Below are 17,350 nucleotides of genomic sequence, written 5' to 3'. Positions count from 1 at the left end.
TCAATGTGCCGTGCGCTAGGAGGGGGAAGTTTCGGTCTCCACAGGGAGGGAACAGAAGCTTTGAATTTGGGACTCTCCCAGACCCCTCCCTGTGCCCCTCGTCTTTCCCTTTGGCTGGTTGTTTTTTGTTTTTTGCCCCACGGGACTTGTAGGATCTCAGTTCCCCGATCAGGGATGGAACCCAGGCCCTCGGCAGTGAACGCACTGAGTCCTAAACACTGGACCGCCAAGGAAGTCCCTGGCTGGGTTGTTTGTTTTTTTGTTTTTATTTTTGGCTGTGTTGGGTCTTCGTTGGTGTGTGCAGGCTTTCTCTAGTTGCGGTGTGTGGGCTTCTCACTGCGGTGGCTTCTCTTGTTGGGGAGCACGGGCTCTAGGCGTGCGGGCTTCAGTAGTTGTGGCTTGGGGGCTCTAGAGTGCAGGCTCAGTAGCTGTGGCACGGCAGGCTCAGTAGTTGTGGCGCACAGGCTTAGTTGCTCTGCAGCATGTGGGATCTTCCCGGACCAGGGCTCAAACCGTGTCCCCTGCATTGGCAGGCGGATTCTTAACCACTGCGCCACCCAGGAAGCCCCCTGGCTGGTTTGGATTTATATCCTTTTGCTGTAATAAAACTGTAATCGTAAGTATAGCATGTTCTTGAGTTCTGAGTCCTTACAGTGAGTTATTGAACCTGAGAGGGTAGTAGGAACCTCCAAATTAGTAGCTGGCTGGTCAGAAGAGTGGCCTGGAGACACCACCCCTCCCCCACATGTGTGACTGGTGCATGAGGGCAGTCTTGTAGGGGACTGTCCACTTAACCTATTTAGTTTGGCTCAACTCTGGGGTAGTTGGTGTCAGAAGTTATTGCAAGGGTACTTATGGAAACATGTAGCTGGAGCTCCTAACCTAGTCCAAAAGCCTAGGAAAGCCCTTCTGCCTGGACCTGAGACCCTATAAAAGACTGGAAATTAGATCAAAGGTACATGTGCATTGCCAGGACTGCGGTGGGGTGCGAAGAGGCATATGCACCAAAGCAAAGCAAATGATTGATATCAGAGGATTGCACACAACAGGAAAAAAAAGCTTTTCTTTATATCTTGCACACATACAGATTCTTCCTATCCCAAAAAGTGCACCTCAACTGATACAGGTATGTCCTGAGCCTCAGGGGTGTTGGGACAGACCCTCACAAGGCCACACAGATGACATGAGGCCTCTTGGAAATTTGAGACTGTGTCCATTAAATTATGACTCTGAACAAAGAACATGCTGTTCTTCTGTATCCCTGTGTTGTACAGAGTAAATGCCATGTAGATGTGAGGTCACTGCTATGAGTCCAATAAACCAGGCAACACATTTATACAAAGCACAGTTAGTGCAACACCCGTGCCTTTGAATCTCTCAACCACCCTACAGTTTTTAATACTTTTTTTTTTTACATTTGTAAAATACCTATAAGCATAGAATCCTGAAACAGAAACAGCCTGGAAATCCCTGAGGCATGTTGCTTGTGAGTGGAATCATTAATGGGTTGTGGAATGACCTTAGTGGACCATCACCAGTGTTTTAAATAAAATAGGATAAAAAATATCAGATGGCAACACATGTAGTAAGGACCGGTACTGTCTTGTGAAACTTGTGTGTCAGTTAAATATACCAATGTTTGTACTGATCACAGTGTAAAATTAAAGCTACTGCAGATCACAGTCAAAAAAGAGGGAAACCACTGATCTAGTGCAAGCCCCTTATTTCACCAATCAGGATATTTAGATAAAGAGGTTGAGAGGCTTGTCCAAGGTCATGCATGAACAGCCAGAGAGATGGGTCAAGAATCAGATGTCCTTACACCCCACTCCAGGGCTCTTTACATGAAAACCTAAAGACCAACACTCTATGTTAAGGACACTAAAATTATATCTATTTATATACACTAAAAAGCATATAAAGAATATATACATTATAAAGAAAATACAGTGAAATTATAGTCTATAGAGATAGTCTATGTAGTCTACAGATAAAGCATCTTTATATAAATTTAACTGGAAATATATGCAAAAACGTTCAAGAGCTATCAAGTGACAAGTATTTACTGAACCCTACTTAATGAAAAACAAGATTCTAAGCACCATAGAAGATACTAAGCATAAAATATCCAGTCCTTGGATACAGGAAAATGGAGCTCTTTCTGCTTTCCACAGAGCTACATTTTAAAGATCCAGTAGGTTTTCCCTGTGCTACGCCCAAAAGACAGGATTTTCAAAATAATCACCAATAACTCAGTATCCCCCAGTTCTCTTAAGTAATAAGATGCGTGTATCACAGATCTGCCTACCTCAGATCAGGCCCCTGGTTTACCACCACTCCTCCCTCCTGGATACAGGCCCAGCTCGGCAAGGTTTGTGGGAGGGGGCACCAGCTATATACCACGAGGTTAAGTCCCAAGGAAATGCAGTGGTATTCCTTCCCTTTGTTGAACTTTACACTTGGTGACTTCATTACCATACTTTTTCAGCAAATGTTTCCTTTAAACACGATTTTTTAAAAATATTGTTTCATTCTACTGAGTGACGTTAAGAATCACAAGTTTTGGCTTCCCTGGTGGCCTAGTGGTTAAGAATCTGCCTGCCAATTCAGGGGACATGGGTTCGAGCCCTGGTCCGGGAAGATCCCACATGCTGCGGAGCAACTAAGCCCGTGTGCCACAACTACTGAGCCTGCGCTCTACAGCCCGCGAGCCACAATTACTGAAGCCCGTGTGCCATAACTACTGAGCCTGCGCTCTAGAGCCCACGAGCCACAACTACTGAAGCCCGTGTGCCATAACTACTGAGCCTGCGCTGTAGAGCCTGCGAGCCACAACTACTGAAGCCCGCACGCCTAGAGCCCGTGCTCCACAACAAGAGAAGCCACCGCAACGAGAAGCCCGCGCACCACAAGAGTAGCCCCTGCTCGCCGCAACTAGGGAAAGCCCATGCACAGCAATGAAGACCCAACGCAGCCAAAAATAATAAATAAATAAAAATGAATAAATTTATATTAAAAAAAAAAGAATCACAAGTTTTCCTGGGAGAATATTTTTCAAATTAAAAAATAGAAGTAAAGGGCTTCCCTGGTGGCGCAGTGGTTGAGAATCTGCCTGCCAATGCAGGGGACACGGGTTCGAGCCCTGGTCCGGGAAGATCCCACATGCCACGGAGCAACTAAGCCCGTGCGCCACAACTACTGAGCCTGCGCTCCAGAACCCACGCTCCGCAACAAGAGAAGCCACCACAATGAGAAGCCTGCACACTGCAACGAAGAGTAGCCCCCGCTCACCGCAACTAGAGAAAGCCCGCATGCAGTAACGAAGACCCAATGCAGCCAAAAATAAAATAAATTAAATAAATTAAAAAAAAAAAATAGAAGTAAAAATCTGCTTTATAGCCAATTTACCAAGAACTTTAATAACCAGTCTAATCACCAATTAAGAATAAGAAATCAGAGCAACATTTTATACAAAATCCCTGTTGGGTAGTTATTAGGTTGATGAAATAAAATTAAAACCCAGAACTCCACTTATCTTAAGTGCAAGAGGAAGGAAGAAAAATGAGTGGCTATTATATACCAGACCTCAAAACCTTACTTCTTAGGGATTATGATTTGACCTTAGATCAATCAGTATTCCCACTTTATTTAGATACTTTGTCTAGATACAATCAGTATTAAGGTTTCTTCATTTTTCTTTAAATTTACTCACTTTTAAATTTAGTCTCATCCCAAGTAATTCTTAAAATAACTCTCTGAAGTGTTAATTATGTATTTCCAACATATGGTAAAATAATACATAACCACTAAAATTCTAAATGTTCACCCTACATCTAAAATCATCTCTCATACCATCAGCAGTATTAACATGGTGAGTGATCTGCCTACACCTTAAAACAAATGATTCAAAGGTACTATTACAATGTGAATAACTGAAAAAGTGTCCATGTTTCACAATATGTAAAAAAATCCTGAAATTCAATACATGGATTTACCACATTTTATTACCAGTAGTCAGTGGGGAAAACAAAAAAAAGGCTTCGGATAGCTACTTCTGTTTTTTCTGTTTCTTAGTTCGTCCACTTTTCTTCTGTCCTTTCTTTTTCTTCTTCATGACAACAGCTTTTTCTCCGATAAACAAACTTTTAGAATGTTGTGCATTTTTTGAAGTAAAATTAAGTCCCTGCTTAGGTTTACTGACATTCTTCAAACTAGGATTTGAATTTTGTTTTAATTTTTCTTTATGGACACAACGCATGACTCTGAGTTTTCTTCCCATCAGTTCAGAGTTATTTAATTTCAGAGCAAGATGAACAGCATCTGTATTCTGCAATCAAATCAAAATATTAAATTTTCACCAGAAACTCACATGCAAAGAAACGAGTAAAATGGTGACTTTTCTGGATTAGAACAACTTTCAAGCTTGCATGTAGAAACCCCTCTCATTTCCACAGCCACGAAGTCCAATCCGAAATATTGAACTACAAGCAGCTGTTCTTCTAGTTTTAATCATGCTCCCTCTCATGAGTTTCTCCCCAGGAAGCGCTCAAGCTGCCCTGTCAAATAATCAGATAAGTCACAATCCAAGAGGCTTCATTTTTCTCAATGTAAAATGAAGTTTCAATTAACGAGGTCAGTCCTATAGTGTCTTTTAAACCAATAAACCTCCTCTTCACAAGGCTCTTCCTGAAAAAGCCCTGCTGTATTAGTTGATTTGAGAGCAGAGAACTCTCTATTACAGTCCTTGAGATGTTGGACTACATGCCTTGTAGGGTTCCCTTTAGGTCCAAAATTCTATTATTCTTTTATTCTAATAGAGAGCCACTAAATGCTAACCACCCTGAATATTCATGACATGTCTGTTAAAGGACTTTACAAACTTATCAATAGTCAGAAGACAGAGCAGAGAAACAGTGAGATAACTACATCACAGTCATGATGGCAGGCTGTGACATTTCTTCAAAGCCGTCTGGTCATACATACTAAGAGCCTTAAAGATGGTCAGACGTCTTGACCTGGTTAGTGGTAACCCATTGGGGAGCTTTCCTAAAGAAGTAATCCAAAACTGGAGGCAAACATTTGAAGGAAAAAACATAACCACTCTGATCTCATTACTAGAGAAAAAGAGAGAACACTGCAAACATGCAACATTTGGGACACACTAGGGAAAAGACAGTATACACGCTCAGTGGAACATACTTACACGACAGAAAACAACATAAAGCAGATTGCAGAATCTTATGTTCACAAATATTAAGCTTGACCATAAAAAAGGCGGCGCAGGTAAAAACTGAAAGGAAGTACATGGATGGGCTGTTGTGAAGGGAAGAAAACATAAGGGCCGTAGGGCCACATGTGTATTCTAATAATTTTAGGCATGAGACACTGGCTAATATTTAGTGAACTAAATATAACCAATTTTGTACAGACTAACATTCTCTTCTACCTGAGTGAACGATCAGTTCTTCTCTCCATTTTACAGAAGGTGGAGATTCAGAGATTTAATACCTTTACTATCCAGTATCTAAAACATTATTTAATAACATTAATGTGGAGAAATAACTAGAACCTCTCTTGGTTGGATGCAATTATAGGAACAGGAGTCTGCTATACTGTGGCGGGTTATGAATGTAGTTTTCTTAAGGTGGAATTTTGAGGGTGACAGTTACGTCTGAAGGACGGGACAGCGGTGACAGCCTCTCCGGGCACACTTCACGGACAGTGACTATACATCAGCCTCCCTACCTCAAAGAGCACGTAGCCGAAGCCTCTGCTGGCTCCTGTAACCGGATCCCGCACAACCCTTACAGCCACAGTGTTCCCACAGTCCAGAAAGTGCTTCTCAACTGCAGATTCTTCAGCTTCTAAAGACAGATTCAACCCCAGTGGAAGTGAGGACTTGGAATCACCTTAGGAAGCTGGCGATGTTTCCTAATATACCAAGGGTAAGCATAGCCTCAAGGTAATTAGTCAAGTTACACCCCGCACTTCTTAAAGGTAGTCTTAAAGGGAAACATTATGTTACCAACTCAGATGTTATTTGCATTACTTCAGTGATAAACAGGTACTTCATTTGTTTAAACAAACTTACTGTATGGGAGATTCCCCACAAATACAGATCTCTTGTCCCTCTGAAACACAAAGAGGGTTAATAAAAATCACCCATGGAGCAGAAAGCGGAAGTCACCCTAAAGTCCACCCTTGCCCTCACCCCGCACATCCAACGGGGCTCCATCTCCTGATTTCCCCGCCCTCCCGGCCCCTGTTTGATGCCATTTCTTCCGCCTTCCCCGCCTTCCCCGCTGGAGTGTGAGCGAGCCCCGGAGCAGGAAGTGCTTCTGTTCGCAGCTGGCACTGACCCACGGCAGTGCTCAAGGAAGGCCTGCTCTACCAGGGGTGGGCAAACTTTTTCTGGAAAGGGCCAGAAAGCAAATATTTTAGGCTTTGTGGGCCACGTGGTTTCTGCTGTACCTACTTGCCTCTACTGTTTCAGCAAAATAACATAACTAGTGGGTGTCGTTGGGTGACAGTGACGCTTTATTAACAGAAACGGGCCGCAAACAGATTGGGCCCTCAGGCCAGTTTGCGGACCCCGTGCCAGGTCCACAATCAAAGCCAGGGCTGTCAGCCAGGCCTCTGTCATTTCTCAACGAGTCACCCTGACACCGACAGTAACACACTCTGTTTCTGCGGTGAGTTCTTGCAACTCACGCTTCATCCGTTTCGAGAGACCTTGAGGAACAGCTTTGGACAAAACCCAGACTCCTCCCCATGGCAGGCCAGGGTCTTCAAGACTGGCCTCCACCTACTTCTCCAACAGCTACTCTTACCCCGCCCCTCCTCACGCTCCAGCCACTAGTAACCACATCAGGCTCTCGCCACTCCCTCCGCAAATTAGGTTTTGGCCCCCACCATTCACACTGTTCAACATGTTTCTGCCTGGATAACAGACTTATCTTGCAAGACTGACAGAACACCTGTTCTCCTGGAGACCCTCCTTGGCCCCTTCTTGCTGGCAACCCCCCAAATCAAGTGCTCCATTCCTGAGCTGACAAAGCATCCTGTGCGTTTACGACAGTATTTATCATAAAACCGTCTGCTCTTCTTTACCTTTATCCTGTGAACTCCTAGAGAACTGAGACTGTATCTCAGCACCGAATGCCTGACACAGAGGACGGACTCAAAAACTGTTTAATGACTGATTTAACTTTAGACCTCAGTCTGTAAATTCAGGTGCTGGCCCCGATGCCCTCTATCGTAACTTCTGGCCTCTCTAGGACTACCAGATCTAACGTAGGGGTGGGAACCACTTTCTTGAAGCCGATGCTGACTTAGAGGGCATTAGCTGAGACCACAGAGGGCAAAGGCTGTCTCCTCTGTGCTTCCCGCATGCTCCCTGCTGACCCCACTGCTCTCCCAGCACAAGCTCAGAGGAACTACTCACAGATGAGGTCTCAGATGCAAGATCCACTCTAACACGAAATCCATCTGCAATTTGGGCCCCATTTCTGGTATAAATACGAAGGGAAAATTGTTGTTAAAAGCAAGTGCTGAGTTCCTGGGATATTTGCTCTGAAGTGAAACCAAAGAATAAAAGCATGGACTCATACACACTTAAATTACAATAATTCTGTCCAAACCTCAAAGAGGTGAAATTACCTTTCCAGTGCTTTTGTAGCAGCACTCTCGTCCTTAAACACAACATAAGCGTTAATATTTTTCTGATCAGGATGAATTTTACGTCTACACCAAAAAAAAAAAAAAGAAAAGAAGAAAAAAAAGACAATGTAAAATTTGTTCATCTCAAAGTCACTGAAATAAATATAGCTTGTTTTCCACTCTCAACACATATGACAATAATTTCTGGGGGGAGTTTCATCTCTTTTAATAAATATTTAGTAATAACTCAAAAAAATAACACACAACTTACACAGATATGGGCTGATACACGTGGCCCAGGCCTCCTTACCAGTCATCACTGAGAGAGACCAGCAGGCGCCCCCGGGCAACCCACCACGCTACAACTACTGGGCAGGCCAAACAGTTCGTTCAAGTGACACCTTACGGGAAAACTCGAATGAACCTTTTGGCCAACCCAACATCACCTTAGCTGCAGCTCTGTATCTAAGGCACACACAGATGGGAAAGACAACGTTCTTTTTCCTTTTTACTGTAAAATAAAAACTACACAGACATGTACAGCTTAGGGAATTATAGGAACCACTTCCCTGCGTGTCTATGTGGTTTTATCACCCAAGTGTCTACTCCTAGACATACTTTGGTCTTGTCCAGTTTTCAACTTGAAAAGTCTTCTGGCTCCTGTTTAATCTGTAGGTTTCCCCATTTATCTCTCCATCTTATAGTGTGACCTATACAATTTCCCCGGAAAAACCTGGCCAGCCATAGCAACCATGAGGCACCTCTGATTTTAAGATGCATTTTGATTTTTAAAATGTTAAGGTATGGGAAATGTCGCCTTAGAATTGATGAAATATGATACTTATGATTTACAATAGAATTTTTAGGTGCAAAACTTTCTTATTCTCTTCAAACACTATGCCTGATTAAACGTCCTTGAAATTTCTCATATCTCATGGCACATTTTAAGTTATTTTGCAATTCTTATCCTTGACTCTACAATTTACGTTGAGGCTTGAAGACGAACATCTGACAAATTTATATGTTATTACAGACATAAGAAAACAATAAAACATGATGTTTTATCCAAATATAAACATCTATGAGGTTAAGAAATGATCTCAATTTTAACCAAAATGGAAGAGAATTTATGACTACTCCCTTTCTCTAATTATAAACTTACTTTATTGCTGCCAACTTTTTGGACAAAATTCCCTCCGCTGGAATCTTTTAAGAGAAAAAAAAAAGGATTAAAGAAAAATCATTGTTTGAAATATTATTTCAAAATAACTATATTTTAATTAATTGAATTCTAAATATCTAAGTCTGATATGATGTGATTAAAAACATTCTAAGGAAACACTGAATCAGAAACAACTGTCCTAATGTTGTATGAACAGGACCTGGTGGCTGAGGACAAACATTTCCAATGATAGTGCCACATTCAGATTTCACAGGCAGTGACTCTCAAACCAGGCGGAAGTTACAAATGACTTGAAGGGGTCTCTGGTCGTAAGCGCACAATGATGTTGAAGACACACATGAAGAGTGTTAAGGAAAACTGTTTTATAAAATCAGCATGGAAAAAAGGGACACTTCTAAATTAATATTGTGTATGCTATATGATTTTAAATATGTCTAACTAAGTTGATAAATAATATAAGAAGATACTACTTCAGTATCTGTAATTGGACAAATAAGGGAATCTCCTTTATATTCAGAGTCACGTTACTGTCAGTCATATAAGGGTCATACCTAAGAGTGAAGGGGGCAGGTAGGGAAAACTTTACAGAGAGGTGGAAATTCAAGTCAGCAACTGTGACTGTCAGCAATGTGTGGCAAATACCACCAGGTACAGAGAACACAAAGGTAAAAGGATACAGACTGCAAGTTCACAAGTCCAGGGGTGTCTATAAATGCCAACCCCATTTAGGGCAGTTACTATAAATCTCCTCTGGAAGACTTTTTTCTTTTAGTCATTCAATAGTTTATATAGTAAAACTAAGAAACTTGAACTATTTCTTCTCAGTCTGTCCTGCTCAAACTAACATACGGTCAAACTCTCAAAATATAGACAGGAAAACAGTACGACACATGAGAAATGCCCACGTGAGTAACTGACATGGGAATGCTGGTCATCAAAACACATCTATTGGATGCCTTCTAGGAGCTCTCAAGGACCTGTGTTCTGTTATTAAAGATACGAATTAATAAATATAAGGCAATGAAGTACAAAAAGTATATACAGTGAAATACTACTCAGCCATAAGAAAGAAGGAAATCTTGCCATTTGCGACAACATGGATAGATGCTGAGGGTATTATGCTAAGTGAAGTAAGTCAACGACAGATGCTGTATGATGTCACTTATATGTGCAATCAAAAAAAACACAACAGGGAATTCCCTGGCGGTCCAGTGGTTAGGACTCCGAGCTCTCACCGCCGAGCGCCTGGGTTCGATCCCTGGTCGGGGAACTAAGACCCCGCAAGCGGCGCAGCCGAAAAGAAACAAACAAAACAAAACTCAGAGATACGGAGAACAGACTGGTGGTTACCAGAGGAGAAGGGGGTTGAAAGTGGGTGAAATGGGTGAAGGGGGTCAACTGCATGGTAAACAAAGACTGAACTGTTATGTTGAACACCTGAAACTAACAATGTTATATACCAATCTGACGTCAATTAAAAAAAAAAACAAATGAACTGAGCAAAAGGACAAGGGTGGGAAAGCGTAAGCATGTGATCGGCAATGAGGGCAGCTCCCGGGTTGCAGGACAGTCCCACGTAGAAGAACGCAGGGCCCCAGGGCCACTCTGTGCAGGCTGTCAGGTAAAGAACCAAGGACACCGACAGCGAGAAAAACGAAAAGCGTCTAGGGAACGCCATACATATTTGATGTGCACCAGGTGCAGGTGCTAGTGACCCAAGGAGGAGCCACGCAGACAGGGTGTTTGTAGTCACAGCCCACAGTCTGGTGGGACAGGAGCAGCGTTAACAGTGAGAGAGCGGTGTCGTAAGGACTACAGTGAAGTACGAGGTGCTGGAGGGCGCACAGCAGGGTCACCTGACATACCGATAATCCAGGGACAGGGAAGAATCAGGGCAGGCCCCCCAGAGGGAACTCCAGGCCAAGGCAGGGGTGGCGGTGTGTATAATATTCACGGGAGGGGAGGTGGAGGGGAGGAATTCTGGGCAGGAGGTCAGGAGGAAGTGCTTTAGGAAGACTAAGCTGACGGTGGTGCGATGGATGCACCTGAGGCGGACCGAAAGCAGGACCCGTAAAAGGCCTCTGCAACCCTTCTGCAAGAGCTAGTGAACACTCAGGTGGGACGATGGAAAAAGAAAGGAATGACTCCTCTTGGGAAGAAACCACAGCTGAAAAACAGGCACTAAACATCACAGAAAATCAGCAGGTGGCATAGGCTGGGGTGCGGGACTGACGGAGGTAAAGCACAGACGTGCTGAAAATGGGCAGGACACCCAAGTGGATGTGTCAGGCAAGGATCTGGTATGAGGAAACGGGACTCAGAAGGGCACACAAAATACACACGTGATAAGCGTGAGGAACAAACACCATGATAGGAATTATGGAGACTGCACCAAAACCTTGGGAAATGTCTACTTTCAGAGAAGTGGGCGGTTTTGCCCGTTGGGGACACGTGGCAACGTCTGGGAATATATCTGGCTGTTACAGCTGGGGTGGGGAGGAGGCTACCGGCACCTAGCAGGCAGAGGCCGGGGACCCTACATCGCACAGGGCAGCCCCCAACAGCTAAGAACTAACCAGCACCAAATGTCAACAGTATCAAGGTTGAGAAACCCCATTTTAGACAATCACGTTGAGAAAGAGCAGTTGGAAACAAGGAACAAACATCTCCTATACTATATTCATACATATTAATTACATTAAAACACATATGAATGATGCTTATTCATGCGCCAAGGAACATGGCTATAACTGGTCTACAGAGTGCTCAGTTGGTGAAATCAGATACCATTTATTTCCATAAAGTTTTAACATTAAATTGATTAAAACATACTTTATCTTTCTATGTCAGAGCGTAAGTACTGCTCTGCAGCGTCATGCAAACCCCTCATATGAACACCTATGATTCCAGAAATGCTACTCAACAGGTGTGAACGTTTCCACCTACTCAATTGACACACAAACAAAAGTCACCCATCCACCCTCCAAAGTACACTTAGTAAGGACAGCATTTTACTGTTTGAACTCATTAAATTAGCTAACAAAGTCCAAGAGTCAGCAATCGATACTAAGTGTGATTCTTCTTTGGGGCTAGATTTGAGCCTGTTGATTCTAAAGGTTAAAGTCAAGGGCTCCTCCATCTCACTAAAACCAACACATGAATAAGTCGGATTTAAATGCAAAACATTTTAAGATTATGCAATTTTAAGGGGGCAGAACACATACCAGAGAACGAAATCGTACAGATTCTATCTGTCCGTACTCTTTAAAAAATGACTTCAGCTTCTAAAATAAAAAAAACATATATATATATACACACACATATATATATATTTCAGTCCACTTTCAGAACATCAAATAAATACCACAAAAAGGAATTAAGTAAAACGGTCTGATAATCTTTTCCTGCCATGTTTTCAGACTATTTCAGGAAAACTAGGTAACTATTCAGTTAGAAGACAAAAAACTTTTACTGAAACTTATATAAAAAGAAAACACAATTCAAGTTCATGTTAGTATCTATAAGGTACACAACATTTTTTCTTTCAATCTTTTATAATCTTTACTACAGGTAAACTAAGATTATATATTCCATAAATTCTCTCATCTTTTCACACTGGCTTATTTAAACCAGAAATGGATTTTAAGGATCCTTATGTCACCATGGGAAATTCCCCAACTGTCTGGAATTAAGACCATCAGACTGAAGAAAAGTTTTAGGATGAATTTTATACATTATTCTTATGACTGGCTCAGGATGTGAAGAATGTATATGTTTTACAGCTTGCACAATAATTTCTATAAGCAATTTTAATCCAAAAATAACTTATTAAATGTGTAAAGCACCACAAACACTCCCTTCCCTTGAGGAAGATAAGTAACCAAAACTACACTAGAAAGTAAAATGGGTTATGTTCTACAAAATAATCACACATCAAATGCTAGGGGACAAAAGGGCAAGGGGGAAAGGGAAAAACCAGGAAGTAACTTTCTAGTACTGTTTTGTTTTTAAGAAAGTGGAATTGAAATTGTTCTTCAAAAGATAAGCAGGATTTTGACCGAAGGGATTGCCACCAGGGTGACTATCACATAAACACACAGAAAGTAAAGGGCACGTCTTGGTTTAGTGAACCCCACATAACGGAAGAAACTTAGGATGTATGCATTCATTTACACGACAAATATTCAACAAGCCTCTACTACACACCAGGTACTGTTTCAAGTGCTAGGGATAGAGCAGTGAAGAAAAGAGGTAAACATCCCTGCACGTATGGCGCTTCCGTTCTAGTGGCATGTAAGAGACGATAGAGCTGGAGGAAAAAACCAGATAGGAGACCACTGCAGTAGTTCAGACAAGATTTGCAAAAGCCTGAATTAGGGCAGTGACTTCGGCAATGGAAAGGAGCAGGGGGATACTGGAATCAATCTACAGAATGATATATGTAGTCATTTATAATGAAGTTATATATTAATGACTTATTTAATAAAGTGACAGTAAACAAAATCATGAATTACTAATTTCTCTGCATGTTAACAGTATACAGACTACACACTCACCTTCTTATTACAGGTGACAGGCAAATTCCCAACAAACACAGTTCTCTCATTCTTTAATCTCTCTTCTTGGTTGGTTTGAATTTTCTTTCTTTGATTTACAACTGTCTGATCTACATCATCAAGTACTTCTTTATCGGCAATTTTAACACCAGATTGAGAATTTTTCCTTTTCTTCCCTTGTTTCTGGTGAATTTCTTCTTCTAAATCAGCACTTGCTAAAGCATTTTCTCTTTTTAAGTCAAAAAAAAAAAAAAGTCATGGAAGTCAGGTCTAGTATTTGACAAAGCACATTGATTAGAAACACTTCCCATCTACTTCTGGCCTTCCTACATATCAACTTACCATTCACAAATACATCTACATTTAAACAGCATTATCAAAAAGTGACTGGTATCTTTAGGAAACTCAAGAGTTAGAAAAAGTTAAGGTCAGTTTCTGAAGATAGGTTAAAACTGCCAGGTAATAAGCAGAGCAACAAAAGTTCATTTAAACAGAAGTTGGCCCACTTAAAGCTCTTGGGGATTTAGTTTACACTCTACCAATGCCAAATTCTATTCTCTACTCTAGAATTCTAGGGTTACTGCAGCACTCCCAGGGGGTCTATGAAGATTACTATACCAGCAAAGTACTTAACTTTGTAAAAGCAATCTGGCAAAGAGGAGAAATCAGATTTCCTACTGCAATATTTAAAGGACTGCTTGTCAAAAGTAAATTCCGCCAATATTGTAAAGTACTGGCGCACTTGGGTAAGTGCACCAGTCCAAAAAGAGAAATGGAACAGGAACTTAGGAGTGAGGGGAGAGAATGGGTAGTAGGAGTCATAAAACTCATTCATTCATTCATTCAATAAATATTTACTACTCAGTTCTAGCCTCTGGGGATACAAAGATAAAAGAGACTATTAGAGGCCTTGCAGTAGTCCAGTCTCTGGAGCGATAGGCAAGGTTCACCATAAAATGGTTAACATGTATAATACATGGTGTAGAAACATAGAAGAAACAAGAAAGGCTCTCAGAGGAGGAAAGGCAGTGTATAGCACATAGTCAGTCCTCAGTAAATGTTGACCGTTTCATCCCTCCACTAGACCACAAGCTCCAGTAAGGAGAGGGTCAATGTCTAGTTTTTTGTTCACTATGGTATATAAAGTACCTAGTAGGAGTGAAAGGAAATGAGACAGTATGTCAAGGACCATGCCTGTTATGCAAAAGTGCTTAGATTTTTATCCCACAGAGGATGGGGAGCCCCTGAAGACTTTGAAAGTGCCTAAAAGAGATCATTTGGGCAGCAGAGCAGAAGACAATTATGAAAGGGACAAGGCTGGATAAGGGAGACCAGTAAGGAGACAGTTACAACTGCAGGCATCTCAGAAGACAACAGACCCACCAGAGCAAGGGAGAGGGTGGAAAGGGGAAGCAGATTAAAAGACAGCATCATTAGGACTTGGCAAGTGATTAGATATGCAGGGAAAAGAAAGAGTCTAAGATGACTCCCAAGTCACAGGCTCAGGCAACAGGAAGGCTGATGGTACCACTCATGCAGAGGAACAGGTTTGATGAGGATAATGAGCTCGGTCTGAAGCATCCTGAACTTGAGGTGTATATGAACACAGAGCTAGAGATGCCAGTAGACAAACAGATATACAGGTTTATAGATCAAGAAGGAGAAATGAGAATGGTGGAGCCACGAGGACTGGGAGACTGCCCAGAATGAAGGTTGTGAAAAAGGTCATGAGAAGATGACCAAGAACAGAATCCCGAGGGAAATCAACATTTAAGGAACAGTCAGAAGGAAAGTGCCCACAAAACCACTGAGAAGGAGCAGAAAGACAAGAGGAGAATGAGAAGAGACTGCTATCAAAGAATCCAACAGCTTCGAGAAGAAAAGCAACCATGTGACATGTAAAAGCGAGGACTCAGACAAAGGCTGTACTGCCTACTAAATATGGCACCTAGGTCAGGATGGCTTCCCTGAGCACTGTTTCAGAAGTATGGTCATATCACATAAAAACAAACACAACAAACAAACAACCAGAGTGCAAGTTCGTGGAAGAGAAAACAGATCAAGAAAAGGAAGAGAGCGCAAGTATAGACATCTTTTTCTAAAAGCTTGATGATGAAGGGAAGGTTTGAGGGGATGGAGCAAACAGGGACACATGACTGCAGATGGGGTTTTGCTGAATTTCTTTTCTGAAGATGAGAATCTTGAGAGGACAGATCAAAGATACAGGAAAGAAAAAAAAAAGGATCTATCTATCTATCTATCTATCTGATGACATAAACCCTAAGGAGGCAGAAGAGGTATGTGGTACATATAAACAGCACAGGTGACTGAATTAATCTTGGACGAGGAGGAAGACACCCTTCTCTGAAAGGGGAAGAAATTAAAGATGTGCATAGTTACAGGCAGTAAGAGAACCAGAAGTAGTAGCTCACAACTGTTAGCAATTAAAAAAAATAACTCTCAGGGGAATTCCCTGGCTGTCCAGTGGTTAGGATTCCAGGCTTTCACTGTCGGGGGCCCAGGTTCAATCCCTGGTCAGGGAACTAAGATCCCGCAAGCTCCCTGGCGCAGCCAAAAAAAAAAAAAAAAATTCTCAGAATAGGTAACAAGATCACCTGCCAAGACAGAAAAGAGAGATAAAGGGCATGAAGACAGTGGCCTGACAGGCTGAGGAAAGTTAAACTAGGAACCTATAATGGTACTGCTATATGGATCTCAATTCAAATAAACTGTTTTTTAAAAAAAATTAAACTAATGGGGGAAATATGATCTCTGACTGAATAAGTTTAAGAAAACCAAACTCATCTTTTCCATACATGCTGAAATGTTTATAGATGAAACCTAAGTCTTAGGTTTGCTTCCAAATAATGAGGGGGAAATGAATAGGGTAAAGATGAAACAAGATTTGCCAAGTATTAATAACTGCTGATGCTGGGTACATGGGGTTCCTTATCCTTTTCAACTTTTCAATATGTATGTGACTTTCCATAATAAAAATTTTAAAATTATAACTATGAAGTGAGAAAAAAAATTAAAATGAACATTGCTGGTATAAGAATGTTAATTTCTTTACCATCTAATTTCTTTAACATCAACTAGGAGAGAAATTTTACCAACCTGTTTGCCAACTTTCGGTCTGCATCAGTAAGTTTCTTCTTCAGTTTCATTTTTTTCGCAGGTTCTTGCAAAAGCGGTCTTTGGATTTGGGATGAACTTTCTTCCTCCTCATCCCGTTTCCTTTTTTTGGTGGTTTCCTTTTAAAAGTTTGAAGGTATGTTTCAGACCTCATCCTTCTTAATAATTTAGTGGTCTTTCTAAAGTAGCATCTTTTCTCTCTCACTGGTATGTCCAGTAATGAAAGGTTACTTAAAATTGATCCTTATCTGCCCCACTTTAGAAAGCATGCCCGGCAAGGTAGCTTGCTTCTAAAGTTGTTCTGATGGGCCATTCGGGGTAGAACGCAGTGACTTACTTCAGGCACAGGCACATACATGGGTTGAAGCTGAGGCTCCAAAGAGCCGAAGAGGGAAGCCAGCCGACCCGTGCTGCCTCTGGAGGGCCGCCTGCCGTGGAATAAACTACTGGCGACTTGTCCAACCTCATAGTCTCCTGCCAGATTCCCACAAGCGCCGTCCTCCGGGTTCTCTCTAGACACGGACATCAGAGACTCAGCGACACGACGCCACGCCCCACCCGTCGCGCCCCGAGCTCCCGAACGCATACTCCGGCCCAGGCAGACGAGCCACGCGCCACTCACCCCTCCCGCGCACTCCGCTTTTTCTTCCGTTTGCTCTTCTCTTCCAGGGCCATTCTTATCCGAGGCCTCCGAGAGGGCGGCAGCACGTGAGCCCGCACTTCCGGGTCCCGGCCACTCAGCTCTCGGAGCCACGCCCCTTCCGCCCCGGGAGTCTCGGCGGACGCCCTGGGGGGCGGAGACGGTGGGCATGGGGGC

General features: G+C 42.3%; 1 protein-coding gene across 3 annotated transcripts; it reads right to left on the bottom strand.

Annotated features, from left to right (window-relative positions):
• Nucleotides 1-3,986: 3,986 nt before the first annotated feature.
• RBM34 (RNA binding motif protein 34) lies at nucleotides 3,987-17,301 on the bottom strand. 3 transcript variants are annotated; one of them, XM_082407694.1, is made up of 11 exons: nucleotides 17,156-17,299; nucleotides 16,871-17,045; nucleotides 16,516-16,652; nucleotides 13,399-13,627; nucleotides 12,067-12,126; nucleotides 8,822-8,865; nucleotides 7,660-7,743; nucleotides 7,445-7,508; nucleotides 6,092-6,131; nucleotides 5,746-5,864; nucleotides 3,987-4,327 (listed from the first exon to the last, which is right to left on the bottom strand). In XM_082407694.1, the coding sequence occupies exons 1-11, from the start codon at nucleotides 17,206-17,208 to the stop codon at nucleotides 4,049-4,051; spliced, it is 1,284 nt and encodes a 427-aa protein (XP_082263820.1). In that variant the 5' UTR covers nucleotides 17,209-17,299; the 3' UTR covers nucleotides 3,987-4,048. The 3 variants fall into 3 exon arrangements, with proteins under 3 accessions (XP_082263820.1, XP_082263821.1, XP_082263822.1); XM_082407696.1 differs by lacking the exon at nucleotides 3,987-4,327 and adding an exon at nucleotides 4,334-4,556 and having other exon boundaries at nucleotides 17,156-17,301; XM_082407695.1 differs by lacking the exon at nucleotides 12,067-12,126.
• Between the last annotated feature and the right edge of the window lie 49 nt (nucleotides 17,302-17,350).

Source organism: Balaenoptera borealis, assembly GCF_965194805.1.
Source record: "Balaenoptera borealis genome assembly, chromosome: 10".
Lineage (NCBI taxonomy): Eukaryota > Metazoa > Chordata > Mammalia > Artiodactyla > Balaenopteridae > Balaenoptera > Balaenoptera borealis.
This window is presented reverse-complemented; position numbering and strand designations above follow the sequence as displayed.